Genomic DNA, 27,069 nt, shown 5'->3' with positions numbered 1-27,069 from the left:
ATTCAGTATGCAAGGATGACAGGAAATGTAAAAACAAAGCAGATAGGAAAATGGTTCAAGCTTTAGACAACGTACCGTATAATGAAAGACAATGGGGGCATTGGTTGGCAAGAAATGTTATCAATACAAAGCAGAAACTAGGTCTTGGAGTTTCAAAAAACGGAAAAAGCCGTCGGGTAACTGGCAAGAAAAATTAGCAGATGAATTACATGCATCTATAAGACGCAACTTTACTCGGCGGCGTGTAATCGTAAATCATATTGATGAAATATGGGCAAGTGATCTAGTTGAAATGCAACAGTTTAGCAAATGGAATAAAGGTTATCGGTATCTTCTCATGGTTATTGATGTTTTCAGCAAATACGGTTGGATTGTCCCATTGAAGGATAAGAAAGGTGAATCTGTCACTGAAGCATTTAAAACAATATTCAAGGAAGGTAGAAAACCACAGTATTTATGGGTTGACAAGGGAAAGGAGTTCTATAACAAACACTTGAAAGACTTATTAGAGAAAAATGGGATACATATGTACTCCACTGAAAATGAGGAGAAATCCTCGGTGGTTGAAAGGTGGAATAGAACAATCAAGTCCAAAATGTGGAAACAGTTCACTGTTCAAGGTAATACAATGTATCTCGATATGCTACCCAAACTAGTGAAACAGTATAATAATACAAAACATTCAAGCATAAAGATGACACCCGTTGAAGCATCTGATAAAAGGAATGAAGGAACCGTTTACTTCAATCTATATGGTGATACAGAAACATCAAAACAAAAACCGAAATTCAAGGTTGGTGATAAGGTTCGAATATCTAAGTATAAACGGAATGTGTTCGACAAGGGTTATACACCAAATTGGACTGAAGAAGTGTTTACAGTTGATAAGATCCAATACACTAATCCAATAACATACAAACTAAAAGATCTCAGAGGTGAAGACATTCAAGGGAGTTTTTATGAACCTGAATTATTAAAAGCGAAGCAGGATATTTTTCGTATTGATAAAGTAATTCGGAGGGACTATAAGAAGAAACAAGCTTTGGTAAAATGGAAGGGATACAGTGATGAATTCAACAGTTGGGTACCATTGAAAGACATTGAAAACATATGAATTGTGGTGAAACAAACGCGCATAAATACTTATAAAAAAATAAAAATATATACTTATATTATATGGACAAGTTTGAAAATGAAGAAAAGTTTGGTTTCTATTATGAGAGCGATCAAGACTCCGGTTCGGATTCCGATTGGGAACCATCGCAAGAGAGTATATCAGAAGAAAGCTGCAGCAGTACGGAGGAATCTGAGACATCGGACGTGGACGAATCTACATAAATATAATTTCTAAATACATAGTATGAATGATTCACAAAGATATAAGTTGATAATATGGCATTCTTTTTTAGAAGACATGAACAAAGTCAAAGATAAGATGGCCATCTGCTTTCCAGGATATAAAATCCAATATGGTGAAATAGCTAAAGCGTTTGATTGGCATGTCAAAAACCGTAAAAAACATGAAATACTTTATCCGTGGTTAATTCAGGCAAAAAACAAAAGGGAAGGAACACTATTAGTGTCTTTCAACTATTTGCTGAATTTTGAACCAGATGAACCAGAAGACGAAGATGCACCAACCACAAATTTACCAAACAGATGGTATTGTATTACTTGTCAAAAGTTTGTAATGAAAAGAAGCAAATCCGTGCATTTAAAAAGTAAAAAACATAATAGATATATATGAGCTTCAAAGGAACTGAAATAGTTGAAACGATGTTGATCAGAAACATTGTAACAGAAGTGATTTGTGAAATCGTTGTTAAAAACGCGCCATACATGCATTATGTGCACAAGAAAGGTCTTCCATTGTTGCTGAAAGTATTACAAACAGGAGGACCAAAAGATGAAGTGAAAAAGTTGTTGCATGATATAGAAACCAAAATGGATTTTTTGTTTCATTTGTTTAAAAGACATAGTGATTTTTTAGAACCATTAAAATTGATTCAAAATACATAAAAGATTGTCTAAATCAAATATATATGAACCCAGAGTCAAAATTCAATGCTTTTATTTCTTGTGTGATCAGCGATCCTTCATTGAAAGATTTTTTGGAAGATTTAATTGATTCAAATGTATTGTCTGTCATTTGTCCGCCAGTTAAACTTAAATTGGTGTATGCCAATGAAACGTTGATGGTCAAAGTGACAGACGGAATAAACAGCTATGTCATGAGACCAATTGACATTGATGACGACATGTTGCAAGACATAGCACAAGCTTACAGTAAATACAAACCAGATGAACCTGAATCAGAATCAGACAGTGAAAATGAAAAAGATGAGTTTTACTGCAGACTTGGTTTGGATAGAAAAAGTGGTATCAGAAAAAACATATAAAAAAATATATATAGGTATATTATATGGAAGAACGAAGACCAGTCGGGCGCCCCAGATTTTATACTCCTGAAGAGAGAAGACGAAATAAAAATGCTTACATGTTGCATAAAGAGTGGTATTGCAAAATATGCAACAATGGTAAAAACTACACACTAGCTGGTAAACATTGCCATTTGAAGACAAAAAAACATTTCAAAAATTCATTCACTTATAATACAGGTTATATTTATGATGAACATGAAAACAGCAGTTAATTTATTTTTCTTACAAGTTCAATGCATACACTAAGTATGTGTTAAACTTCAAACGCACCATAATTTGACTTAAAGAAATATTACCTATAGATAAATATATAGTAATGCAAAATATTATCTCAAGTAATAGTAGCATGAATGAAAAATTAATATACGAAAAAATCAGAGTTTCACTGAAACGTTACAGAAAACAAGAAATGAAAATGGCTGGTCCTTACACAAATAAACAATCACCATTTGCATTACTGTTTGAACAACGTTTAGACAGTATTGGAGGCAGACGAATGCGTGTTTCTGTGACGGTGTTTGTCACTTTTGAAAACGAAGTCACAGATAAAATAATAAATAAAACTTTTGGTCCATTCATGGTTGTTGTTCCAAAATTAAGCCTTGAAGACATGTATAAATTCTTCTTGTACACATTATTGACCAACAATTTCACACCTTTATCAGCTGAAGTCATTACAGAAATAGGTGGTAGAGTAGTGACACATGATCCACAATTTTTTGCTCATCATTTCATGGCTGGTTTAAAGTTAGAATCATATTTGTTAAGTGGTCAAAGAAAACCAAAATCATATGGTTCAAATAGTTGCGTGATTGATTATGTTTGGGATCAAGTTCGTGGCAAAAATGGTTTTAAAACATATGATTATAAAAAATTAAAAAATGAGATCTTCAAATATTGCGCCGATCCCCCACGTATGACGACAAAAGAACTGATTGATTGGGCCAAGAATTGCCATTCGAATGTGTCAATACATGCATATGATAGCACATACAGGAAATTCAAATCACATACGAGAAAGCACAATATCGACGTTTCACTTGTTTACATTGTCAAAGACCATCATTGTTATCCTATTACAGACGAAAAATTGAAACTTACAGCTGCCAAAGCAAACCAAGGGGGCTGCGATAACTTGTTAAAACACATGACAGACATGAAATGGTCTAGAAATCACGAATTTGTGTATAAACTGGATAAATTTGACGATATTTATGAATTAGACAAAAAAGACAACATTATTGTTTTGCCCGAAGATGTTAAAATGATGCAAGCAATCGATGCGTATATTAATTCTACTTGTTATTATGTGGAATACATGCATTGGAACAACAATGGGGTACTGGATGGTTTCATAGATCACAGGAACAACATGTTTCTCTTGAACGACGAATATGACATCAGAAAATCCATTTGTGATTATTTGTATGGTTTGTATAAAACTCATGACTTTATGTGGGTTAATCAAACTTACACGGGTTTGGCTTCAGCTCTGTTTAAACAATTGTGTGGTTATTTACCGCAATCAACATACAATGTGCATACACGTGATATGCTTGACGATTTTTATCCAAGAGCATTGCAATGGTGCACAACAGAAGACATTCCCGATGATGTTGTCAACATAGACATATCTAAATCGTATCCAAATGTTTTATTGAACAATGCTATGCCAATACCAGTCTACAGTATTCATGATGTTGTAGAGCCATTTTATTGCAAAAGCGATTTGAGACAATGTGGAGAATTTTACATCGAAGAAATGGTGTTGCATAATTATGGGACACCATTGTTAATTGAAGCTGGTTTTTACAGCAACGCTTTAGTGTCATATTTGGTTGATGAACTGAATATGTCTGTTGAACAGATCAAATACAAAATTGTTTCCAAGAAAGCTCTAAAGCCCGATACATTTAAGCCGTTTTTAAAATATGTATTCGAAACATTTCCAGAAAGCAAAACCAAACGATTGGCAAACAGTTTCATTGGCGATCTTGGAAGAAAATACAACAGAACAAATACGGGTTTTACATGTGTTGAATATGATACAGCAATGGCTTGTTGGACTCAGGGTATCAAAGAAGGGCGTAATATTGTAATTGACAGCTATAACGAGATTTATTTGATCAAAGAACAGAAATGTGAGCGCATGTTTTCTGACAATACAAGTGTGAACAGATTTGTTGTTTCCCAAGCAATATTGAAGTGTTTAGAGCTCATTCGTAAATGCTATGGCGATAAAAGTGCGTTATATGCTTTTAATACAGATGGTATATTTATCACAAATCCCAAAGTTGCGCTGAGGAATAAAAAGGATGTTGAGTTTAACATTAAAAATATAGGTAAAGGTTATGTTACAGACAGCCCACTTTGCTATTTTGAACGCCATTACAGAGAAAACATGGATTATGAATCTTACAAAGTGGAAAAAGGTGAAGGGTGTATGTACAATGGTCAAGCAGGAAGTGGCAAAACAACTAAATTGTGTAAAATGGTAATGAAAGCTGATGAGCCAATTGTATTCAGCTTTACAAACAAAGCTGTCCAGAATGTCAAAGATAGATTGAAAAAAATGGAATATGATGGTGATGATATCTGTTATACATTTGATTCTTATTTTCATGAATGGAACTGTTCTGTAGAGACAAATCTCAAGAGTTTGAAAGACAAAACTGTGTTTATTGAAGAATTTTCAATGGTACCAAACAAATGGATAACACTTATTTACAAAGCCTTCTTGTTGTATGGTGTAAAAGTTTTTATGTTTGGTGATCCCAATCAATGCTCTCCTGTTGAATCGGGCAGCAGTATATCTTATGACTATCTCAAATCAGCATCTGTCAGACAGATGTGTCCCCGCAATGTGACATTAAAATACATTGAGGAATCATGTCGCTATGACAAAAAAACACATATTGTGCTTGATGGTTTCTTGAAAAAGGGTAAAATATCTAAAAACTTCTGTGTCATTGATGAACAGTTGTTTAAAAATATATGTTACTTGAACAAAACTAGAATCAAAGTCAATACACAATGTTGCGACAAGTTTGTAGAAGGCAAAGAATACGTCACAGTTGAGTTTATGTATAATGACAAGAAAGAAGAATACAAAGTATGTGCTGGAATGCCTGTTATTGCCACAGACAACATAAAAGAACGCAAAATATTCAATACAATGGAATTTTTAGTTGAAAGTGTAACAGAAGATTGTTTTTGGATAAATGGAGAAGAGTTTGATTACAAAATGTTTTCCAGGTGTTTCATTCCAAGTTTTTGTGTAACATCCCATAAATGCCAAGGAGCAGATATCAATGAACCTTACAATATCTATGATGTTAAAAAAATGGATAAAAAACTATTGTACACAGCTTTGAGCAGAACCACCAAATTCGAATACATACATCTTAACAACGCTGAATTAAACAATAAATATGTAGAACGTAAAATGCCATTTTTAGAATTAACCAATGCCAAATTCAACAGTCTGTATTCTGAAGGCAAAATATATAAGGTGCTTGTTGATGATAAGGTTTACATTGGATCAACATGCGAGGAGCTTGAAACACGATTAAATCGACACCTGAAAGACCCCAAAAGCCAAATATATAAATACAGGAAGAAAAAGCCTGTGATTGAACTTGTTGTCAAAGCACCAACAAATGACAAAAAAAGTTTGGAAAAAATAGAAAATGCCTATATTCAAGATTATGCTGCAAAATGTGGTGAAACTCTGTTGAATGTAAAAGCAAATCCTCTGAAACCAAAAAAAGTTCAATTTAAAGTAGAAATAGAAAATCAAAAACAGTTAGAGGAGCGTATTGCTAAATTGGATGACAAAATAAAAATAAAGGATAATGTAAATGACAAGTATCTGTATTACGACAATGTAATATTTGGTAAGCGATACAAGACGATGGCTAGATATGGTGTCAATGATAAAGAAGCTGCTCTTGAACAGATCAGTGAAAAAAAACGTAAGTTGATTAAAGAATTGACAATACATTTTGACTAATTTTAGTATTTTATGCAATTATGCCCCCTTTGGGGCTCGATTGGATAATCTTTGTGGTTTTGTAGCCCCTTAATCGCAAATGCGTTTGTAGCCCTTTGATCGCAAATCGTGGTTTTGTAGCCCTTTGATCGCAAATCGTGCGTTTGTAGCCCTATGATGATGAGTGTGATTTTTACCGACTACAGCACCCGTAGTGATGCAGGCTTGATGTTACTTCCGTTGGAGCTGGTTTTATCATCTCCGTTACAATCCAGTTTAGGCCCCGGGCTTTATTGTTCTTAGGCTTGTGAATACCTTTCTCTACCTCTACTCTGGTGGGAGGATTTAGTGAAAGCTCAAGAAGATCCCCAATACGGCCAATTTCTATAAAGCCTCCTCTGGGGTAGGGGAAGGTTAAAAAGGTCTTGAAAATAGCTTGCCCATCGTGCCTTCCCTTCTTCCCTGTCTCCGAGAGGTGTACCATCCTCCCCCTGGCGCATCTGCAGGGAATTTTCCAGACAGCCGCTTTACCAACTGATACAGTTGCCGATGTTCCCCTCTCTGAGCCTCCGTCTCCATATCAGCACCAATGGCATCCATCCACTTCTGCTTGTCGTTCCTTGCACTGTCTTTCACCTGCCTATCTAAAGTACGATATTTCTCAAGCCGACTCATACTTGCAAACTGGTCATTCGAAGCGTTGGCTTTCTTTCTTTCCAGCACCAGGGACTCAGTAGTCTTAGATATCCAGGCTCTATGTCTCTTCATTCTTGGACCAATAGTATTCTCTGCCGCACCCTTAACCGCATCCCACCAAGATCGCCGGCCCTCTTCCATAGAACATCGTGCCATGTCTATGTCGGTGAACCTTCTGGACACTTCCTCCCGGTATTCCTTCAGGTAGTTTTCGTCTTTCAGTTTTTCCACATCTAATATGCTAGTTACCTTTGGCCTGTTTGCACTGGCCAGCTTGATTCTTAGTTTGGCAACAAGAAGCTCGTGGTCACTTCCAATGTCTGCTCCCCTACACGTGCGGCAATCAAGCAAAGAACTTCGCCACCATCTGTTGATGACCACACGATCTAATTGAGCTCTTGGACGTGTGCCGGCATTACTGGTCCAAGTGTAGTTTTGAATCAACCTGTGCGGGAACAGGCTTCCTCCAATGACAAGGTTATTAGAAGCACATGTATCTAAAAGGCCCCCTCCCATTTTTATTCGAGGGACCGGGTAAGAGCATGAGGACCAAGAAACAGCTGAAAGCTTTTTCTCATTTGAGCAACACGTGCATTGAAATCTCCAAAGACTACCTGCAGATCATGTGCGTGAGCCCTCTGTAGCACATCTTCAAAGGATTGGTAAAATTGATCTTTCTCCACTGCCTCTGCAAAATCGGTTGGTGCGTAACAAACAATGATAGTCATTCGGATGACTCTACAGTTGATTCTTGTGGTAAGTAGGCGATCTGAAATGCACTGATAGCTCACAAGAGCTCTTGCAGCTGCTGGAGAAAGCAAGAGGCCAACAACCGAGCCGTGGTCTTCAGATACCCTCCCAGAATAAATGAATGACATTCCACCAGTTGTCCTTAGCTTGCCTTGGCCGGCCCATCTAACTTCTTGGACACCCACTATGTCCAGCCTATACCTGGAGGCTTTATCGCACAGCTCTTTTAACTTTCCTGTCTGTCTCATGATTCGAACAGCCCAACTTCGAAGCCGAACTTCGAAGCCGAACTTCGTTGCCGAAGCAACTTCCTCTTCAGGACGGTGTCTTCCTCTTGGCCTTCAACAGCGCCTGTCATACATGGCGTACCACGGAGAAATGGTCTCAGCAAGTCATAATGATCAGTAATGCTCATTTCGGTAACATGTAAATAGCACCGGAGTGAATAGTTAGCCCTCTGCCGGCCGGACAATGTGGAGGTTTTGAGTTTGGAGCATCCATCTCCTAAACCGTTGCCTTTGCCCAGCTAACAAACCCGGTCTGCCTGACTATTTAACCCATAGTTCACACTGGGGTTGCTGAGCAGCAGAGCATATCCACACGCTGGTGGGTCATACATACTGCAGCCAGCGGGGCCCCAGCTCCTTCGCACATCATATTTATGTTCCCTGACGAGAGGGTAAGCCGGTTATGCTCCCGCCCACTGGGTCCCTCTTGGTCCGCGCCTGTGTATTGGTCATTCCACAGATACCCCAACTTACCCTTCAGCAATCCACCTTTGGACTACCTCCAGGATGATCAGGGAGTTCCCCTATCAGCCACCCAGGGGACGCGCCGTATTGGCCGGAGGGCCAGCCCACTCTCTCATCGGTTTAGGAAGTGTCAGATCTGTAGCACTATTACGTAGATGGTAACTGGTCTGATCACCAGTCACCGAATGTTGATTAGATGTTATCGCTACTTTACCAGCATTTAATTCTTATAATAGTTTGTTTGGATAGGATTTGCATATGAACAAAACCAATTAAATGTTGAAATTTGTACTGTCTCCATAATTTAGTTGATTCATTGATTGACTATCTAGCAAATTTTAAAAAAATATGACTCAACACTCACCTACGACAAATATGGAAGTTATTCCTAAGACTTTTGATGGACGAAGCCCTTCGATCAAGCGGCCAACAGCTTCAGATTTTGTCGTCGTATTGGCATTTATCATGACTGAGATTAATAAATCTGCCTGCAAATCATCGTTCCTAAAAAATAAATATAACACATACAGACACATTGAAGCAGTTTAAGATTTGTCCAGGATGACATGATAATCGGATATGCGTTCTAAATAATAAATGCTAAGAAGTGTCCCCAGCCGTTTTCCATAGCTTTACATCACCTATCTCAGGAAAATATGGCAATAAACATTACAAAATGTCCTTCCCCAAATCTACGTCAGAAGTAGATCTAACCAGTAAACCGCACCCTCGCCTAATAACAAAAACCCTAACATTAATCCTAAGCTTTTGTAAATAGGGGAAATGAAACGGATATCAACGGCCCTTAAGAGAAGACGAAATACGAAAACGTTACCTTCCGGTGTTCAGGATCTCCACAAAACGTTAATTTGCATTTAGTCATTTCGCGTTACCGTTTTGTAGTAAAACTGAAACGCACGTGTAGACAGAGAAAATCTATTGTAGGAAATGTATATATTAGACATATCTACATTTGTAGAATACATACATTTCTTTCATCGAGTCCTATAATGGGAACGCATGAGCATGTTCTCAACTGAGTGGCTTCATAGCTTAGTTGGTGGAGCATTGAACCGGCATCGCAGAGGTAATGGGCTCGAATCCTGTTGGAACCACCCGAATTTTTCAGGCGTCTTTTAAAAACTCATCAATAATTCATGAGGCTAACAGCCTATCTAAACATCGATAAAACGTCACGTGTATGAACCTCTTCACCTGGTAATCTATAATCATTCTGAAAAGCCCGGTGGCGGCTTGGATTTTAGTTTCAGGGGAGTGCGGAGTGCAATCTGCAATCAATCTTTATGAATAGCCCAAATCATTTTCATCGAAATTTCAGCCATTACAAACTTCTGGGTGGATACTACTTGGATATTCCTTCCAAACTTCTTCAACAAATTTTGTCAACCCAAAAATTCAACGACTCTGCCGTCATGTTGACCATGTTCGAACTCTGCTTCTTCGTTCACTGCTTGTTTGTTCAGCCCTGCATTTTGCCACTGTGCGAAATATTAAAAGACCACTTTGTGACATATCGTGTTGATTTTGGAACGGATTTTTCCAAAAGTGCTTTCCCTTCATCGGCAGTTTTCAATTCTATGAACTTTCTCTTACGCAGGATTTTTAACCAACCTCATTCAACCATCGGCAACAAATAATAAGGACTGAAGGGAAAAAACAAACATGCTTTAAATTACCATGCCGCTTATAAGGTCTTGTATGCTGATATCTTACCCTCACAATATACCATTTTACAGTTGTGTGCTTAGTTCCCTGGCCTATGAATCAAAGCGAGGCTGGAGTTGACTTTGTTTTGATAAAAACCTCACTGCTTTTCTTATGTAAGTTCTTACTAATTAGCATGACAACAACATCATTAACATAAGAAAAGGAGGGGGTTCTGTATCATAACAAGGTTAACACTAGCCTCAATTTCATTTAAAGGCCAGGTAACTAAGCACACAGCTGTAAAGAGCTCTATTTGGACCTTTGTTCGGACTCCCAAGGGAAACGCTTTCTGGGGAATGTTTTTGAAGCCGTTCAAAAAATCGCAGCAGCGTTTATCGGGTATAAAAACACTCGGCTACGCCTCGTGTTTTAAACCCGATAAAACACTGTTGCTGTTTTTTTTTTATATTACATAACAGACAATTGCTCAAATTGTCGAGATAAGTGCGTGTATCATTACTCCCTTTCTTCTTATAATCTATTGTTTTTACTTATTAAATATGCACACTTGTGGCGTATTTCTTTCCGTTGTCGTCATTGTGACTCATGTTTCCTAATATGGTCATCATCTCCTTGATATACATTATCATTAAAACAGATAAACACTCTTGTGGATAACTCGAGAAAGTCATGAACTCAAAAAATTTGATAAGAAAATTAGATTTTTCTTTGACATTAGTTTTGTTCACTTTACACTTGCAACTCGTGTAGTACGACTAGTGCAAGTTTTGAGAACTTTCAAATTATCAATCGTGCCCATAAATCACGAAATTCATGAGCACCTTTACACGACTTTTTATTTCTTATTTACGTAACAAAATCAGTCCATTACTTGTTTCTAGACTATAGCAATTTCCGTAATGCATTCTATAACCTCCTTTGCACTCTATAAGTTATTTATGCAGTCGCCATTGACCAATCAGAAACGCGATATTTTGTTTAGTGGACAATAATAATAATAATAATAATAATAATAATAATAATAATGATGATGATGATGATGATGATGATGATGATGATGATGATGATGATGATAATTATAATATTAATAAACATATTATACCATGACGATATTTTTAGTTTGGAATAAGTAGTATGTGACAGATGCTTGGGCGAAATAATTCAAAATGGTGGCCACTTGGCATAATTCAAGATATAGGTATATGTGGGATCTTAAATAATCTGGTATGAATGTTTAATGCGGTTGGAAGAGAGATGCGTGTTCTGTGCTTCTGTTACGATTCCTCCCAACTATCCGGGTCATATCGCAAATTTAAAAGTAAACAAACAATGGCGAACTATTGCGGAGCCAATGAGTTAGAGATGATGTCATGATTGACCAATGAGAAAGCAAAGGCGTCAGTGTACATTAACTTTTGGAAAACAATGCAAAACTGGTTCTGTGTAACCTTTGCCTTTAGTGTATTGTGGGTAGTCAATAAAGTCAAGATGGCGGACTGAAAACGTGAGTGTGTTTTCTGGAGTGTAATCTGTTCACATCGTGGAACAGTCTGGAGTACAGACATTACATTGGCGACGAGGATTTAGAAAAAGTTCTTTTCTAGCATTATGGCGGTAAATCCTATTCCACCGATGGATATTTCAGGGCCGAAGTCGGAGTTGAGCGAACGATGGCGTGTTTGGCTATGAGGGTTCACGTACATTGCCGAAGGGAAAGCAAATTTGCAAAACCCCGCGAGAAAGAGAAACGAGATGCTTTATCGGGCCGGTACTGGAGTGCAAGATATCTTCGAAAACTTGGTAATCGTTCCCCTTCCCGAAGGCCAAGCGGATGACGTTTATCAGCAAGCGGTAAGAGCATTGAATACTCATTTTCATTTTCAGAAGAACGCCGCCTATGAAAGACACGTTCTGCGTTAGTTACACCAAGAACCTGGCGAAGATGTGGACTCATTCGTCCTTCGACTTAGGAAACAAGCAAGGCACTGTGGCTATGGAGATGAGGAACTCGAATTCGCTGTGAGAGACCAGTTGCTCGAGAAAGTGTGGTCTCAAGAATTACGGACCAAGCTATTCGAGGTGCCCAACATACAGCTTGCAGCAGCTTTAAGTAGAGCCAGAGCATGGGAAACGGCACGTACTTGCTGGAGGGGAAGGAAAGTCGAGCGTGAATTTGCTACAGCACAGAGAAAGTAAAGAAACATCAGGCGGGCAAGCCACACACAAGTGCTATGCATGTGGGAGGCCAGGGCATTTTGCGCGTGACAAGGTGTGCACTGCGAGGGGTAATTGTGCAAAGTGTGGTAGGAAGGGGAACTGGGCAATATGAGGTAGGCACGAGGCGGATGGAAAGCAGAGCGACAGTGGTGGGAGAGTTAGTGGGAGTAGTAGTCAGCGGAAAAGCAGTGTTAGGTGCAAACCACCGCTAAGGTCCAGACAGCAAATTAATTAAGTAGAATATGATAGTGGAGATGAACCTTTCGCCTTCCCAGTAAACTTCAGTGGGAAAACAGCATGTGAAGATAACATTGTAGCAGTGAAGACCAATGGTACCGCTACTAAGATGCTTGTTGATTCTGGGGTACAGTTTACTGTAATTGGTGAGCGGGACTTTCACAGCCTTGTAAGGAGTGGCCTTAAAACAAAATTGCAACGAGAAGAGAGGAATCTTCGTGTCTATGGAAATGGGTGTTCACCGGTTGTTGGCAAATTTGAGGCTACTTTTGAATGTCATGGGCAGACGGTGACGGAGACTGTTCTTGTTACCCAAGGAGAAGGACGGTGTCTTTTAGGTAGCTCAGCTGTGCCTACAAGTGCTCAAAGTTGGACCAGAACTAGCGAGTATGACAACAGTTTATTCTGTTGACAGTGACATTGAAAGTATTGCGGACCGTTTTCCAAAGGTGTTCTCTGGAGTGGGCAAGCTGTCTGGTTACCAACTGAAGCTACACATTGATTGCGAAGTTACACCAGTAGCGCAGAAACCGAGGCGGGTACCCTACCCATTAAAAGATAAGTCCAGCAGAAGATTGAAGAGTTACTTCATCTTGACATCATCGAAAAAGTGTCAGGCCCCACAACCTGGGTCATCCCTGCTGTATTCGTTCCCAAGCCAAACAAAGATGAAGTGCGGATATGTGTTGTCATGAGGTGCGTAAATGAGGCCATTCAAAGGGAGACGTAACCCATTACCACAGTGGACGAGGTGTTGGAAGAAATGAATGGAAGCACAGTTTTCACCAAGCTAGAGATGAACATGGGTTTTCATCAAATTGAGCTCGAAGAAGCATCCAGGGATATCACGACATTTTCAGCTGGTGATTCACTGTTTCGTTACAAGAGGCTGGGTTTTGGTGTGAACAGTGCTCCTGAACAGTATCAGAACATTGAAAGGCAGACAATTGCTGACTGCCCTGGGGCCACCAATATAGCTGATGACATTGCTGTTCACGGGAAAACGACAGAGGAGCATGACAGAAATCTTATGACATTGCTACACCGTTTGCAAGAGAGGAACTTGACCCTCAACAAGGATACGTGCAAGATTGAAATGAATCAGATTGTCTTTATGGCACTACTTTTAAATAAGCAGGGCGTGGGACCAACGGAGGAAAAGGTCAGAGCTGTTCGTGAAACAGAGCCCCCCACTAATGTTGCTGAGCTGAGGAGTTTTCTGGGCCTCATCACCTTCAGCTCAAGGCTCCTACCAAATTTTGCAACCGCAGCGGAACCACTACGGAAATTGACACGACAGGACACCAAATGGAAGTGGGGCAAGGAGGAAAACGAAGCGTTTGAGGCATTGAAGAGGCAATTGGTGGAGGCATCAATGATGGCTTTTTATGACAAAAATGCTCCGACGGAGGTGGTCACTGACGCGAGCCCAGTTGGAGCTGGGGCTATCCTTGTACAAGAGCAGCAGGGAGTGAAGAGAGCAGTTGCATTTGCCAGCCGCAGCTTAAGCGAGGTTGAAAGTCGCTATAGCCAAACAGAAAAAGAGGCATTGGCAGTTGTTTGGGGTTGTGAGAGGTTCAGTCTTTATCTATTAGGGCTAGAGTCATTTCAGCTTGTTCCTGACTGTAAAGCTTTGGAGGTTATCTATGGACCAAAGTCCAAACTATCGGCCAGGGTTGAGAGATGGGTACTGCGTTTAATGCCTTTCAAGTACACAGTGCGATATGTACACTCAGGCCAGAACATTGCTGACTGTCTAAGTCGTTTGACGAAGATATCCGCTTCATCACAGTGTAATAACGTAAAGGAAGAATATGTGAGAATGCTGGCAATCAGTGCAACCCCACGTGCGATGACAACCAGAGAGATAGAGAGAGCGTCCGCTGAGGATGAGGAACTCACAACCATCCGCAAGTGTTGAAAGACAGGGAACAGGTCCACTGCTCCAAACCCCTACAAGTTGCTACGTGATGAAATTGCAGTGATCGGAAGACTGGTTATGAGAGGTATGCGGATCATTGTGATATTGAGCCTGCGTGAGAGGGTTCTAGAGTCAGCACATGAGGCGCATCAGGGGATTGTGAAGACAAAAGATCGTCCCCGAAGTAAAGTGTGGTGGCCAAAAATGAATTCTGTGGTGGAAAGACATTGCAAGAAGTGCCTTGGATGTCAGGCTGTGACTCCTGTTACCACTACACCGCTGGTTAAAACAACAACCATGCCCTCCAAGCCATGGAGAGACCTTACAATAGACCCGATGGGTCCACTACCAACAGGAGAGAACCTTCTTGTCACTGTTGATTATGACAGTAGATAGATAGAGGTGGATGTAGTACGGAACACATCTAGCAGTAGCATCATCAAGTGCCTTGAGAAGCATTTCACCCATCATGGAATCCCTGAGACACTGCGGACAAACAATGGATCAAACTTAGTAAGCCATTAGATGGAGGAATTCCTGGATGAGCTGGGAATCAAGCATAAGAGGACTATTTATGGCCTAGAGCAAACGGGGAGGTAGAACGGCAGGACAAGTCACTGCTTATAGCAATGCGCGTGGCTCATACTGAAGGAAAACCGTGGCAAAGAGAGTTACAGAAATATCTTCTGGCCTACAGGTCGACACCACACACTACGACTGGTATCAGCTCTGCAGAGCTTTTGTATGGAAGGACGATCCGAACCAAGATGCCCGAGTTTGAAAGTTCTGACGAGGAGGAGGAGGAGAGATCTGATACCACAGATCAGCAGGCACGAGATCAGGATGCTGGACGGAAACAGCGAGCTGCTGAAAGCGCAAACAAGAGAGATGCTGACTCTGATGTGTCAGAAGGAGACAAGGTGCTATTAATGAAGCAGAAACAGAACAAGTTGTCTGCAACGTATGATCCGGAACCGTATAGCGTAGTTTCCAAGAGAGGAGATCTGGTGATCATTGAGCGTGGTGAAACCCTGCTAAAGAGGAATGTTGGCCATGTGAAAAGGTTCATGGATCCTGAACCAGGGGCATCTCAGTCAAAAGAAGAACTGACACAGCCACCAAAGCAGATACCTGTAATGGAACCAGTTGCCCTTACTAATCCTCAACCCGTTGTTAGTCCAGCAGAACGACCTGCACCTGAATCTCCTTTTCTACATGCAGACTGAAACAGAGGATGTAGGCCAAGATCCATCATTCGATTGTATGTTTGGTCAAATACAGCGCGCTCTGTCAGTTTTGATAGAAATTCAAGATTACTCACGGGTCGTAAGTTCTTGAATACCGGACCAAGGCCAGCCTTCTTTAAGAGAGGACACACAAGGGCTTCCTTCCACTAAGCCGGGAAGTAGCCTGAGGACAGCGATGAATTCACTATGCGCATGATGACAGGAAGGAGAACATCGAGACAACCAACGACCAGTGATGTTGGCATAGGGTCCATTAGGCAAGACTTCTTAGCTGACTTCTTGATGAGAGCACTTACATCACTTTCAGTAAGAGGGTAGAAGGAGCTTAAAGATAAACATGTGCAAAGATCTCCTACTCCTGATTCAGTGGGTACTGTATCATCCACGTCAGTAGCATCAATGTCTGCACGGATTCTGGTAATCTTACGTACAAAAAAATCATTGATGTCATTAGCCAGGGCCATTTTTTCATGATAGTCAGGAAAAGATAACTCATCCGTTCTCGCAAGGAACGACACTATTCTCGTTCTCGCGAGGACAACACTATTCTCATCTATAAACTTAGTATAAAACACTTGTCTAGCCTGATTCATGAGATAAGTCACGTGGTTTTTCTTAGACTTAAAGATAATCAGATCTGACAACAATTTGGTTTTTCTCCATCTTCGCTCAGCTTTCCTTCGTATTCGTTTAGCGTTATCTATATCAGTGTTGTACCAAGGCACCCTTGGCCTAGCCATCAAAGTCTTCTCCTTTAATGGCGCATGACGATTGATCATTCTGGACAAAGTAGCGTTATAGTTACATAAAAGCGCGTCAACTCCCTCCGGAGCGAAATTAGATAATTCTTCAGGCTGTTTTTGGCATAGTTCAGAGGCAGCTAAGTCATTTTTGAGTGAATCCATGTCCACTGATTGAAGTTTCCTGTAAGTGACCACATTAGCAGTTACAGCTGGTTAAACATGAAGTAGCTTGCAAATAAGCGATGCATGGTCTGAAATAAAGCGATGGAATATTTGCTCAAGCTGATCCATAAGCGAAGTTCCGAGGGACTGACGATCAAGTGTGCGGAGGTAGTCAGTGGAAAAAACAGGTGGAAATCCGAAAAGCATTATACCCTCTGAGGAATAGCGACGCAAAAAGTAAATATAAAAAGTTGGATACATCAGGCACTGACTACCTCCTCACACTTGATCGTCAGTCCCACGGAACTTCGCTTATGGATCAGCTTGGACAAACATTCCATTCAATGGTTGGAGAAATGACTAGAAACATGTATGACAATGATCTCGTTCGTTTTGTGCTCCAAAGTCGTTCTCTTGCCTATCCCATCTCGTTACCCTTCATGCGCCGAAACGAATTGAACGTTGAAAGAATTATGTCAGAAGTGCAACGTGTTCTTCAATCGCACAAAAATGTTGATCTAGAGGCTGGCAAGAGTGTTCACCTAGTGCATGTTGGGATGCTGCAAGACGGAGTAGCGACATGAAAAAGAAACATTATGGCTTCAAATTATCCAAATTTCTTGACAACAAGCGATACGTTCACATCAAAAACAAAGATAACCTCTGTTTGGCTCGTGCCCTGGTCACGGATATGGGCCGACAAGAAGTTATTCCAGCCTACCAAATTGTTATCCTCTCCGCTGAACACTTAAACGCCATTGTTTACGAGTGTCCAAAACGAGAAAAAACAAAGTGTCCTATATCATTACAACGACCACTTTGGCCACATCACGTCAGTCTTTACCTTTCTGGGTAAAAATTATTGGTGTCTTGACTGCAAGAGGGCTACGTCAAGAAAGGACAACATCGGTGCAACAATGTATTCATGATTATCATCAATGTCTACACGAGAAAGTGATTCCTGACTACAAAGTACAATTGGGTGGGGTTGGTGAGCTACCGTTGTGTCAGAACGGCGAGGTGCCAATCATTAGGGTGTCCAGATCTGAAAAAATGGGTTCAGGCCTTTCTTACTTGCCGTAGAAAGGATAGTTTCCAATATTTCTAATGGGTCGAGGAGGAGGAGCCTAACTATGTCGCTCATCGCCAAGAATGTAAATTTTACAAAGCAGCTACTCAAGAACAGATACCAGCAACAACCAAACGATTCTTTTGACCCAAGCTGCAAAGACAAAACGCTTTCATGAAAGGAACAATTGAAAAACCTTTCATAGAAAGAGACTTTGAACAAGTTGACCAAGATACTGGCGACATGTTCTATTACACTTCATGAATCCCGTTATAACTTAATAAATGTTAATTTCATTTTGTTACAGTTACGTATGCACCGATTTGTGTCAATGAAATCAATTGTTTTTCAATTGAATACATGCGTGGTTGAATTGATGTATAAAAGCACTTAGTTGTTAGTTTTATTTCATATTTATTTATGTATTGAGTGAATGAATAAATGTCTGACGTAATGAGGGTAAGGTGCCATTTTGAATATTTTTTAGTGGTCGGGTGTGAGAGAAACCCCTTTTGCCCTGTTTTCCAACTAAGTGAAAGAATAAGGACGTCGGTGCCTTCTCATTGGTCCGTGATGACATCATCTTTACCACATTCCTATTGTTCTTTTAGTGATACCACCAAGCTGGTTGGGCAGACACCCAACAGAAGAACAGAACACGTATCTCTCTTACAACCTCATTAAACATTCATACCAAATTATTTATTAAAAATCTCATTACATCAATGCCGCCATCTTGGGTGTGTCCAAAACCGGTTTGACCAGCTCCTTCTCGAACTCCTCGTACACCTTCGTGACGTGCATCTCATTAACACCCCAAGGCTCATGGCTGGCATCTTGAATTATGCCCAGTGGTCGCTATTTTGAATAATTTCGCCCAAGCATCTGTCACATACTACTGGTATACCAATTCCCTATCTCCGTTTTCTCAGTTAAGAGGCCCATTACCTGAAATTCTTTATTCTGTAGCTATAGACCTTCAAATCAGAGGACTTGTTAAATTCAGCATTTATCTAAAAAAGAAAAAGAAAATTATATATCATGCAGTAGCCTCATTTGAAGGCGTCTGATCAATAGTTTGTCCCACGGCCGAGGCAGTGAGAGGCATGGGCCTATTCCTTCGATGACGGCAAAACTACTTTGCATGATAGTTTAGAAAGAACTTTGGCAATGTAAATTAGTTGTTGACGTCATCGAAGGAATAGATCCATACCTCTCTCACCATCTCGGCCATAGGGCAAATGAATGTCAGCTTTGTCACTCTCTCGTACCTCATTAGGTCCATTAAAAGTAAAATATAGAGAAGCAAAGGTAAAATACATGTTAGACATTTCACTTTTGCAAAGAAAATTCTTTGAGCTTAGGTGCACTTTAAATTCGAGTGACCGCACGAGCATGCGCAGACCGTGACAGTGTCCCTGTAATAACAATTAATCTATCTTGATTCTTGCCACCTGGTGATAGTTATGCATGTTTTGCATTATTCTTGGTCTAAACTCGCATGATTAGACGGGTTGTGTCGTATCTCATTGAACGGGTTTCAGGATTGGCCAAAAGAACAATAGAACCAACAAAGATAACAAAGGATTTCGCACAGAAAACAATAGGAAGTACGACACTTTACAGCCAATGAAATATAGCGTTCAACAAGAGGTACTACCCTGCCCGATTAGACGGCCATGGTGGTGTACAAAATAAAAGCAAGATGTCGCTCGCATTTTGCATAATAATTGAGCCAATTTTCGCTGTTGTTCAGTACACCAACATGGCCGCCAATGACGTCAAGTGCAAACCAAGGATATAACGGATTTTTTAAACACTTCCTCAATGATGATAATTATAACATTAACACATGTTTCATAATTTTAAAAATGTCGCAAATTCTTTAAAAATCTTGACAAGTTAAGTAAAAGCTCACAAACGTGGTGAAACAAAGGTTTTATACCGAGTGTCGATTTTCTTAGTGTTTTTATTACGCTTCATGATCTTCTTGGTCTTAGCAGCGTCTATATCTTCTGGGTTTTGTCTATGATTTGCCCATACTTCAAATATTGAAGAGTACAGCGATTAGCCTCTCTATTCTAGATGTTTTTTATTTTGTTCATACCATCCTTTCGATGTTGTACTTTAATTTCAAAAGCGAACTGCTGTCTCTGTTTTCCTCGTCTAGCACAATCTGAAGTGTTATATCAACAATGGCAAGACCTGCAAAGAAATGACTACTGGTGCTGTAAGTCGGAAATCTCACTGTCATCTCCATAGGGCTACAAACGCACGATTTACGAAGGGCTACAAACGCATTTGCGATCAAAGGGGCTACAAACGCATTTGCGATTAAGGGGCTACAAAACCACAAAGATTATCCAATCGAGCCCCAAAGGGGGCATAATTGCACTTTTTAAAAAACCTAAAATAATATCTCATATAATAGTATAATGAGTTGTAAAGAACTTCATGAAGAGTTAATCAATATGGAAGAAGTAATTTGTCCATTTTGCAATAAAGAAATAGGTAAACATACGAAAAAAACAGATCAATGTTGCGATAAGCCAGAGATAGTGAAAGATAATATCATAGTTTGCAAAAAATGCGGAACAGTACAAGGTTATACACCTTTAATAGAATTTGTTAATTTTCACTCAAATAAGCATAGATTTCATCGTAAAAGTGTTTACCAAAGAAAATATCATATAGAAAACATAATGAATAACATTGCCATTAAAAATGGTTTCCAGATTTCTGTAAAAAATATGGATAAAATAATTCGAATTTTTGCGGCTATCGGGGAAGTTGTGAAAGATGTTAACATTGATAGAAAGCGTATGATTAACATAAATTTCATTTTAAAACAAATATTTAAAATGCTTGATCTTCCTTTTGAAAAGGTCAAGACGAGTAAATCCAAAAAGACACTTCAATCATATGAACGGTATTGGAAAGACATCCTGTCATTGGCATCAGACCGAATTAATGAAATAGTTAAGGAATGAATTTGTCATTGTATTTAGCGTAGAACTTATCAACACTAGGACAAACATCAGTCACAAAATCATCTACATTTTTTAATTCTGTGTGAAACGATGGTTGAAAATCACCACTTCGCAACATGTCTTTTATAGAATTCAATAGATGTTGATAACTTTGGTATGCATATGTGCAATTTTGTATTTTAAGATCCAGTGATTGGAAATCCATGTAAGACTTGATTAACAAAGCACAAGTGCTTATTGCTACTAGGGCTATACCGCCAGTTACAACAGCACTAATAATTCCACCAGTGCCGGTTAAAACAGAAACAGTATTTCCTGACAGTTTCAATTTTTTGTAACGTTTAACAGCCTTTTTGTAAGCCCAACACTTTCTATGGTATGCCTTATAATAGCTCTTTAGTTCGTCGACCTGATCTTCTGGGAGTTTGTCTGAAATATGGTTCCAGCTGAATATTCTCTTTTTTCGATCTTCCATATATATAGTTCAGATTGTTAATCGTTTGCATAGACAATACAGTATACCACTGACTTGACCACAAAAAGGTGATCTTTTAATCAGTTTAGTTGTGTATTTTTCTGAAATAGCATAAGTGTAACCTCTACCGAGCTTATGGTGGTCATAAAACCTCCCGGAAGCATCATGTAATACACTATGTGAATTTAATATATCAATCCAACCGAAGATCTTTTCAAGTAACCATGTTAGACAGCCACTACCTGGTCCAAGAAGACCAATTTCACCATCATTGAGTTCAAGAATCTCATTCATAGACATGTCTCTTTTAAAATAGAAACAGTGCAGGTATTGATAAACAAGTGCTGATTTTAATATTTTGTCATTAATGCATGGATGTTTTTCTTTTGCTTCTTGAAAACTATATTCCACAAATCGTAATAAATTGTCGATATACATATATATTGAGTTATATATTTTGAAAATCCACATCACAAATCGAAATGATTTTGAATGAATCTGAACATATTTTTCAATTCATCATCAGACAGAGATTTAGCCCAAACGGCAAAAGCATATAAATCCATTTCACAGAAATTCACAGCAGTGCCATCAGTATGAACCTGACATCCAATAAACATTTCTTGAGCTGAACCTGTCAGAGTGGCAGAAATTGTTTCTGTTTTAATCGCACTGATTGATGTAACGCCTCTAAAGAGTTCTAGATTTGTCCCATTAATACGAATTGTCCAAACTTCGATATTACCAGAGAGATTCAGCAAAGAAGGAATGTTAAGTCTGCCATTTGACGAGGAACCAAAATCGACATAGACTGTACCATCTCCCCATGGTATATGCATACCGAATCTGACGGCTCCACGCCCCCATTGAAACTGTGATTGATTAGTTATCGCTTTTGTTTTGACAACCAGTATTACTGTACATTTGTTACCAGATTTGCCTGCCATTTCAGAAACATCAAACGAATTTTTTTCCAAATAGTCATCACTACCATCAAAACGTACAAAAAACAGTTTTTTTGTTGAATCCCTTAGAAAAAGAGGCTTTTTTGAATTGGTTTGTTGTGAAAAATCGATATTATTCACAGGATCAATCCATGAACTAACTCTATCATTTGAATCGGCTGTGACTACTGATAAAGCTGGAATTAATGCAATGCTGATTTTGTCTAACACTGGTATACCAGGTAGACTGTTCGAAATAATAAAAGTCGATCTGTCTAACTTCAAATCGAGTTGTTTTTTTATGACAACATGGTTATCTTCCGTAGCAGCCTTAACGATGAGATTTTTGTCAGTTTCTATATGTCCATCATCATTTATTAACAATGTGGCATTGAAAGTCAAATCTTCTGAACTTGAATGATAGTGTATGGTGTATTCTATTTTATCTCCATTTTCATCTAGCAGATAACTGCCATCTGATTGCTCAACATATAATGTCATATATCATTGTGTCATATTATTTTCAATTGTTGAACGTTTTATATCGGATTACAAATTTGAATCTTTTATTTTTTCCGTCTGAAAAATTTATTCTAATATAATTTACGTTTTGAAAATATCTATTCACATTTACGGTAATAGTTTTGGTTGTGAAAAAAATATTGTAAATCGCCGATGTGTTTGTTTGGATGACTAAACTATGATTGCTTGACAATGAATAAGTTTTTTTAGACTGAAGTTGTATTGAACTTATGTAAATTTCACTGAACTTCATAGTGTCTCCATATATTGTTAAAAAGTCGCATGAATTGATTGCTTCAGCATTATACCCCCATATGAAAGACGGTAAAACACTGTCGATTATTGATGCAGACAAACCCAAAATCTTATTGCCATTCATATTGATCGGTACATGCATTTGGAGTTGATTGTTTACAACCTCATAAGCTTTTTCATAATCATATATGGTAAAATCGAGATTGTTTTTTGCTTCATCTTTGATTCCATAAATCAGAACATGTAAAGGCAATAGACTAGGACTAAGGTTGTCAAAAGTACTCCGAACATTGACATATAACCTTCTTTGGATTGATGGAGATATGCCGTCTGGAGAAAGATTCAATACACTTCGATAATATTTATGATCGGTATTGATTTTTATTGTGTATGATTTGTCAATATTCATATTCAGTTTTTCAAATGTTATATTAAAAGAATCAAATTCTACATCATATCTACCATCTTTTTCGAAATACACTTCAATACAAACAGTGTAATGATCACTCAAATTGTCACGTATCAACTTAAACAAATTGAAATCAAACCTTCCTTTGAACTGACTAGAACCATCATTTGTTTTTTGAACCTTTAAAGAGAACGCTTTTTTGTTGGTTTTATGAGGTGAGTCATTATAGGTGATTAAATTAACGTCCTGTAGTCCATAATCTTCAGTGAATTCTCCATCATCCATAGCGTAGGCTAGTACATTTTTGCGGTTTTGATGTGTGCTTATGAGACTCGCAGCTATTTTTTGGTCTGTATATCGATTATTTTCGGTACTTACAGTTGAAAAAGCATCATTTACTTGCTTCAAAGTGATGGCATCTTGATTATGTGTGGCTGTTCCGAGATTTGTTAGTCGATGATTATTCATATTCAAATTTCCAGTCAGAATAACAGAACCGTCTTTTTTCAAATAATCGGGCAAATTCAAGTTTGTAGTGTGTGTTTCAAGGTATTGTTTATTTACAGCGTCAGTGTTTCCTGTTGGGTCGGCTATATTGATTATTCGTTTATTGTTCATATCCAAATTGCCGGTCATTTTAGCTGAACCGTCTAATCGAAGTGCATCCAAAAATAATCGATCAACGTAACCTTTTCCTGTGGCATCATTTGCACCTGTCGGATCAGCAAGATTGATAAGCTTGTTATTGTTCATGTCTAGATTGCCAGTCATTTTCGCTGAACCGTCTAATCGAAGTGCATCCAAAAATAATCGATCAACGTAACCTTTTCCTGTGGCATCATTTACACCTGTCGGATTAGCAAGATTGACGATCTTTTTTTGTGACATATTCAAATTTCCAGTCATTGCTTGCGTACCATCTCGCAACACAACCTGATTAACATTCGGTTTGGTTGCTAAACCAGTTTGCAATTGGTGTTTTGTAACAGCGTCAGAATTGCCAGTGCCTTCAGCAAGATTGCTGATTTTATTGTTTCCAAAGTCAAAATTGCCAGTTACGGAAATACTTCCATCTTTTTTCAAATAATTAGCCAGCTCCGTTTTGTCAGCTTTGAAATTAAAAGAGCTGTCAACGTAAAATTTATTAGAAGCATCTGAATGTAGTATCGGGTCTTTCACTCCGAAGATTCTTTGATTTTTCATGTCGATTGGATTTTGGGCTTCTATCTTTCCATCGTTTGTATTTAATTCAAAATAAAAGCTATGTAGATGCTCACTACTGACAGCGTCACTATGGCCATGTCTAGCAGGGGCTACGTTTTCAACACGTCTGTTGTCCATATTAAGGGCGCCAGTCATTACATTGCTCCCATCTATTTTCAAACACCCAGAAACCTCTTTATCAACATAACTCTTAGTAGTTGCATCGTCATTCGTTTGAGGTGAATCTAAATTTCTCAGTTTTTTATTCTGCATATCATAATCACCGTCATCTGTTAGTTTAAAACCAACACCAGGCAATCCTTTTACTATTTCAATAACTTTTTCATGTGAATATGTGTCTTCAGGTAATTTACCATTTGAGTAACTCATATATACAATTGGTTTATATTTTTTCATCGAAATTCTTCTTTACTTGTTTCTTGGGTTTGTCAATATATATAAAACTGAAAGGGTCTCTAGTTGCTTTCTCGTATAATTGTTCCGAGACATTGTTTTCACGACATATGAGACTTTTTTCATTAGTACTCGGAAAATCATAAATGGCAAAATGTGAGCAGTTTAATCTAATATCTTTTGGTGTCTTATAGTAGCTTTGACTCAAATATATGGCACAGCAGTTTTTATGTCTCCCCTGTATAAAATAGTCAACTAATGGTTTTTGGTTTTTATCACATACGAAATCGTCGAATATCACAATTTTTTGATTGTCACCATTGAGATTTTTTACAGGAATTATTTTATCATTGCTTGCTTCAATGATATCATAACCAGCTTCTTCACTCCATGGTTCGAACTCTTTCATGAGATTCCGATACTTTGACTGCTCTAAGTTTTTTGCATAAAGGTATATTTTATCAAAATACAACAGATTGTGAATCATATGCATCAGTGTGTTTGTTTTTCCCGAACCAGAAGGTCCACAAATGAGCATGCGGAAGCATCGATCAGGCATAAAATCATGTAGTTGTGTGAAGTTTGTGGCAACATCGTCGCCAGTATCATAATTAGGTATCTTCATTTATATCATATGGGTATATTGTTTCAATAAAGTTGTGTATAACATGGTGTTCAACACGGTGTAAAACGTTATTTTTTATATATGAATTTCCATTTTTATGTAACGTAACAATATAACAATAAATGAGTTTACTCAAGTGGAAAGAACTCGCAAAGAGTAAATCTGAATTAGGGGATAAGATTAATTATGTCCATAATGCTATTACAAAGCATGATATTGATCAGAAGACCAGTCAACAGGGATTTTCAAAAGTATTCCAACCAATCACAAGCAAATTAGATGATGTTATTGATAGTAATCAGGTTTTAAGGTTGCCAAGGAAAAAACGACCACTGAAGAAAGGAGAAGTTCCTGATTACGGCATTGATATAGAGGATGAAGTTCCAGATATGAATCTTGGTGATCTATTTGAACAACCTGTTTTACCACAGCAAGAAAAACAACTGGTGCCAAAACCACCAACATATGAAGAATCTTTACAAGATCTTCTGGAAGGAAAAAAGGAGATGTATGTTGATCCTAAGTACTTTCCTGAAGAACCGGGATTGCCACCAGAATATGATGACGATGATGAGGTAGATTATGGATTAGATGATGAAGATATGGATGATGAGATATTAGGTGATCTTGGTATACCAAATTATGATTCTGTTGAAAAGGTAATAAATCAACAAGAAATGACTGAACGAAAAAACAAAAAATATCTCAATAAGATTGTCAATGCGGCTAAATTTAAAAGAAATCAATTGAAAGCCTACAAAGGAAACGTTACAAAGCAATACAAAAGTGGGAATATAACGGAAGCTGATAGGCAAGAGGAAAACAAAAGAGTGGATCGCGCTATGAAAACTCTGAATGAATACATAAAACATTATCAAAACAAAATGAAAACAATGGAAGGTTCTGGTAGGAAAAAACAAAAAGGTGGCAATGTGATATTTTTTAACAAACCGAAAGAACTCATAAAAAAATTGGATTTGATCATTGGTGAGATATTGGCTGGCAATACAAGCATTGACATGCGAAATATGGGTGTTTCTATATTGGACACATTATTGAAAATGTCGACAATCAATAGATCACAATATGGTAAATTATACAAACAATATTTCAAAATTTAATGTAACCTAATCACATAATGGAACGAGAGATAGTTTTATCATCTTACAGTGTGAAAAATCAAGGGAACAATAAACCAGAAGATTTTGCAACAAATTTCACCAGACCTGTAACTCTAGACAATAATAAGCAATACGTTATCGGTCTTAACAGAGTCATTAACATGTCATTCACTTGGTTCAATGTCAATGCTGGGTA

At 38.4% G+C, this 27,069-nt stretch overlaps 1 protein-coding gene across 1 annotated transcript in view; it reads right to left on the bottom strand.

The window, feature by feature from the left end:
- Window positions 1-27,069, bottom strand: part of LOC138003964 (tyrosine kinase receptor Cad96Ca-like) — a 78,267-nt gene that overhangs the window by 31,720 nt on the left and 19,478 nt on the right. Inside the window, exons 2-3 of the mRNA XM_068850298.1 lie at window positions 18,864-18,928; window positions 8,995-9,134 (exon numbers count right to left, since the gene is read on the bottom strand). Coding sequence (XP_068706399.1) covers window positions 8,995-9,097 — 103 coding nt within the window. The 5' untranslated portion in view covers window positions 9,098-9,134; window positions 18,864-18,928. The remainder of the gene's footprint in view (window positions 1-8,994; window positions 9,135-18,863; window positions 18,929-27,069) is intronic.

The sequence above is a fragment of the Montipora foliosa genome, chromosome 5 (assembly GCF_036669935.1).
Source record: "Montipora foliosa isolate CH-2021 chromosome 5, ASM3666993v2, whole genome shotgun sequence".
Taxonomy (NCBI): domain Eukaryota; kingdom Metazoa; phylum Cnidaria; class Anthozoa; order Scleractinia; family Acroporidae; genus Montipora; species Montipora foliosa.
Note: the sequence above shows the minus strand (reverse complement) of the source record. Positions and strands in the feature narration are given on the sequence as shown.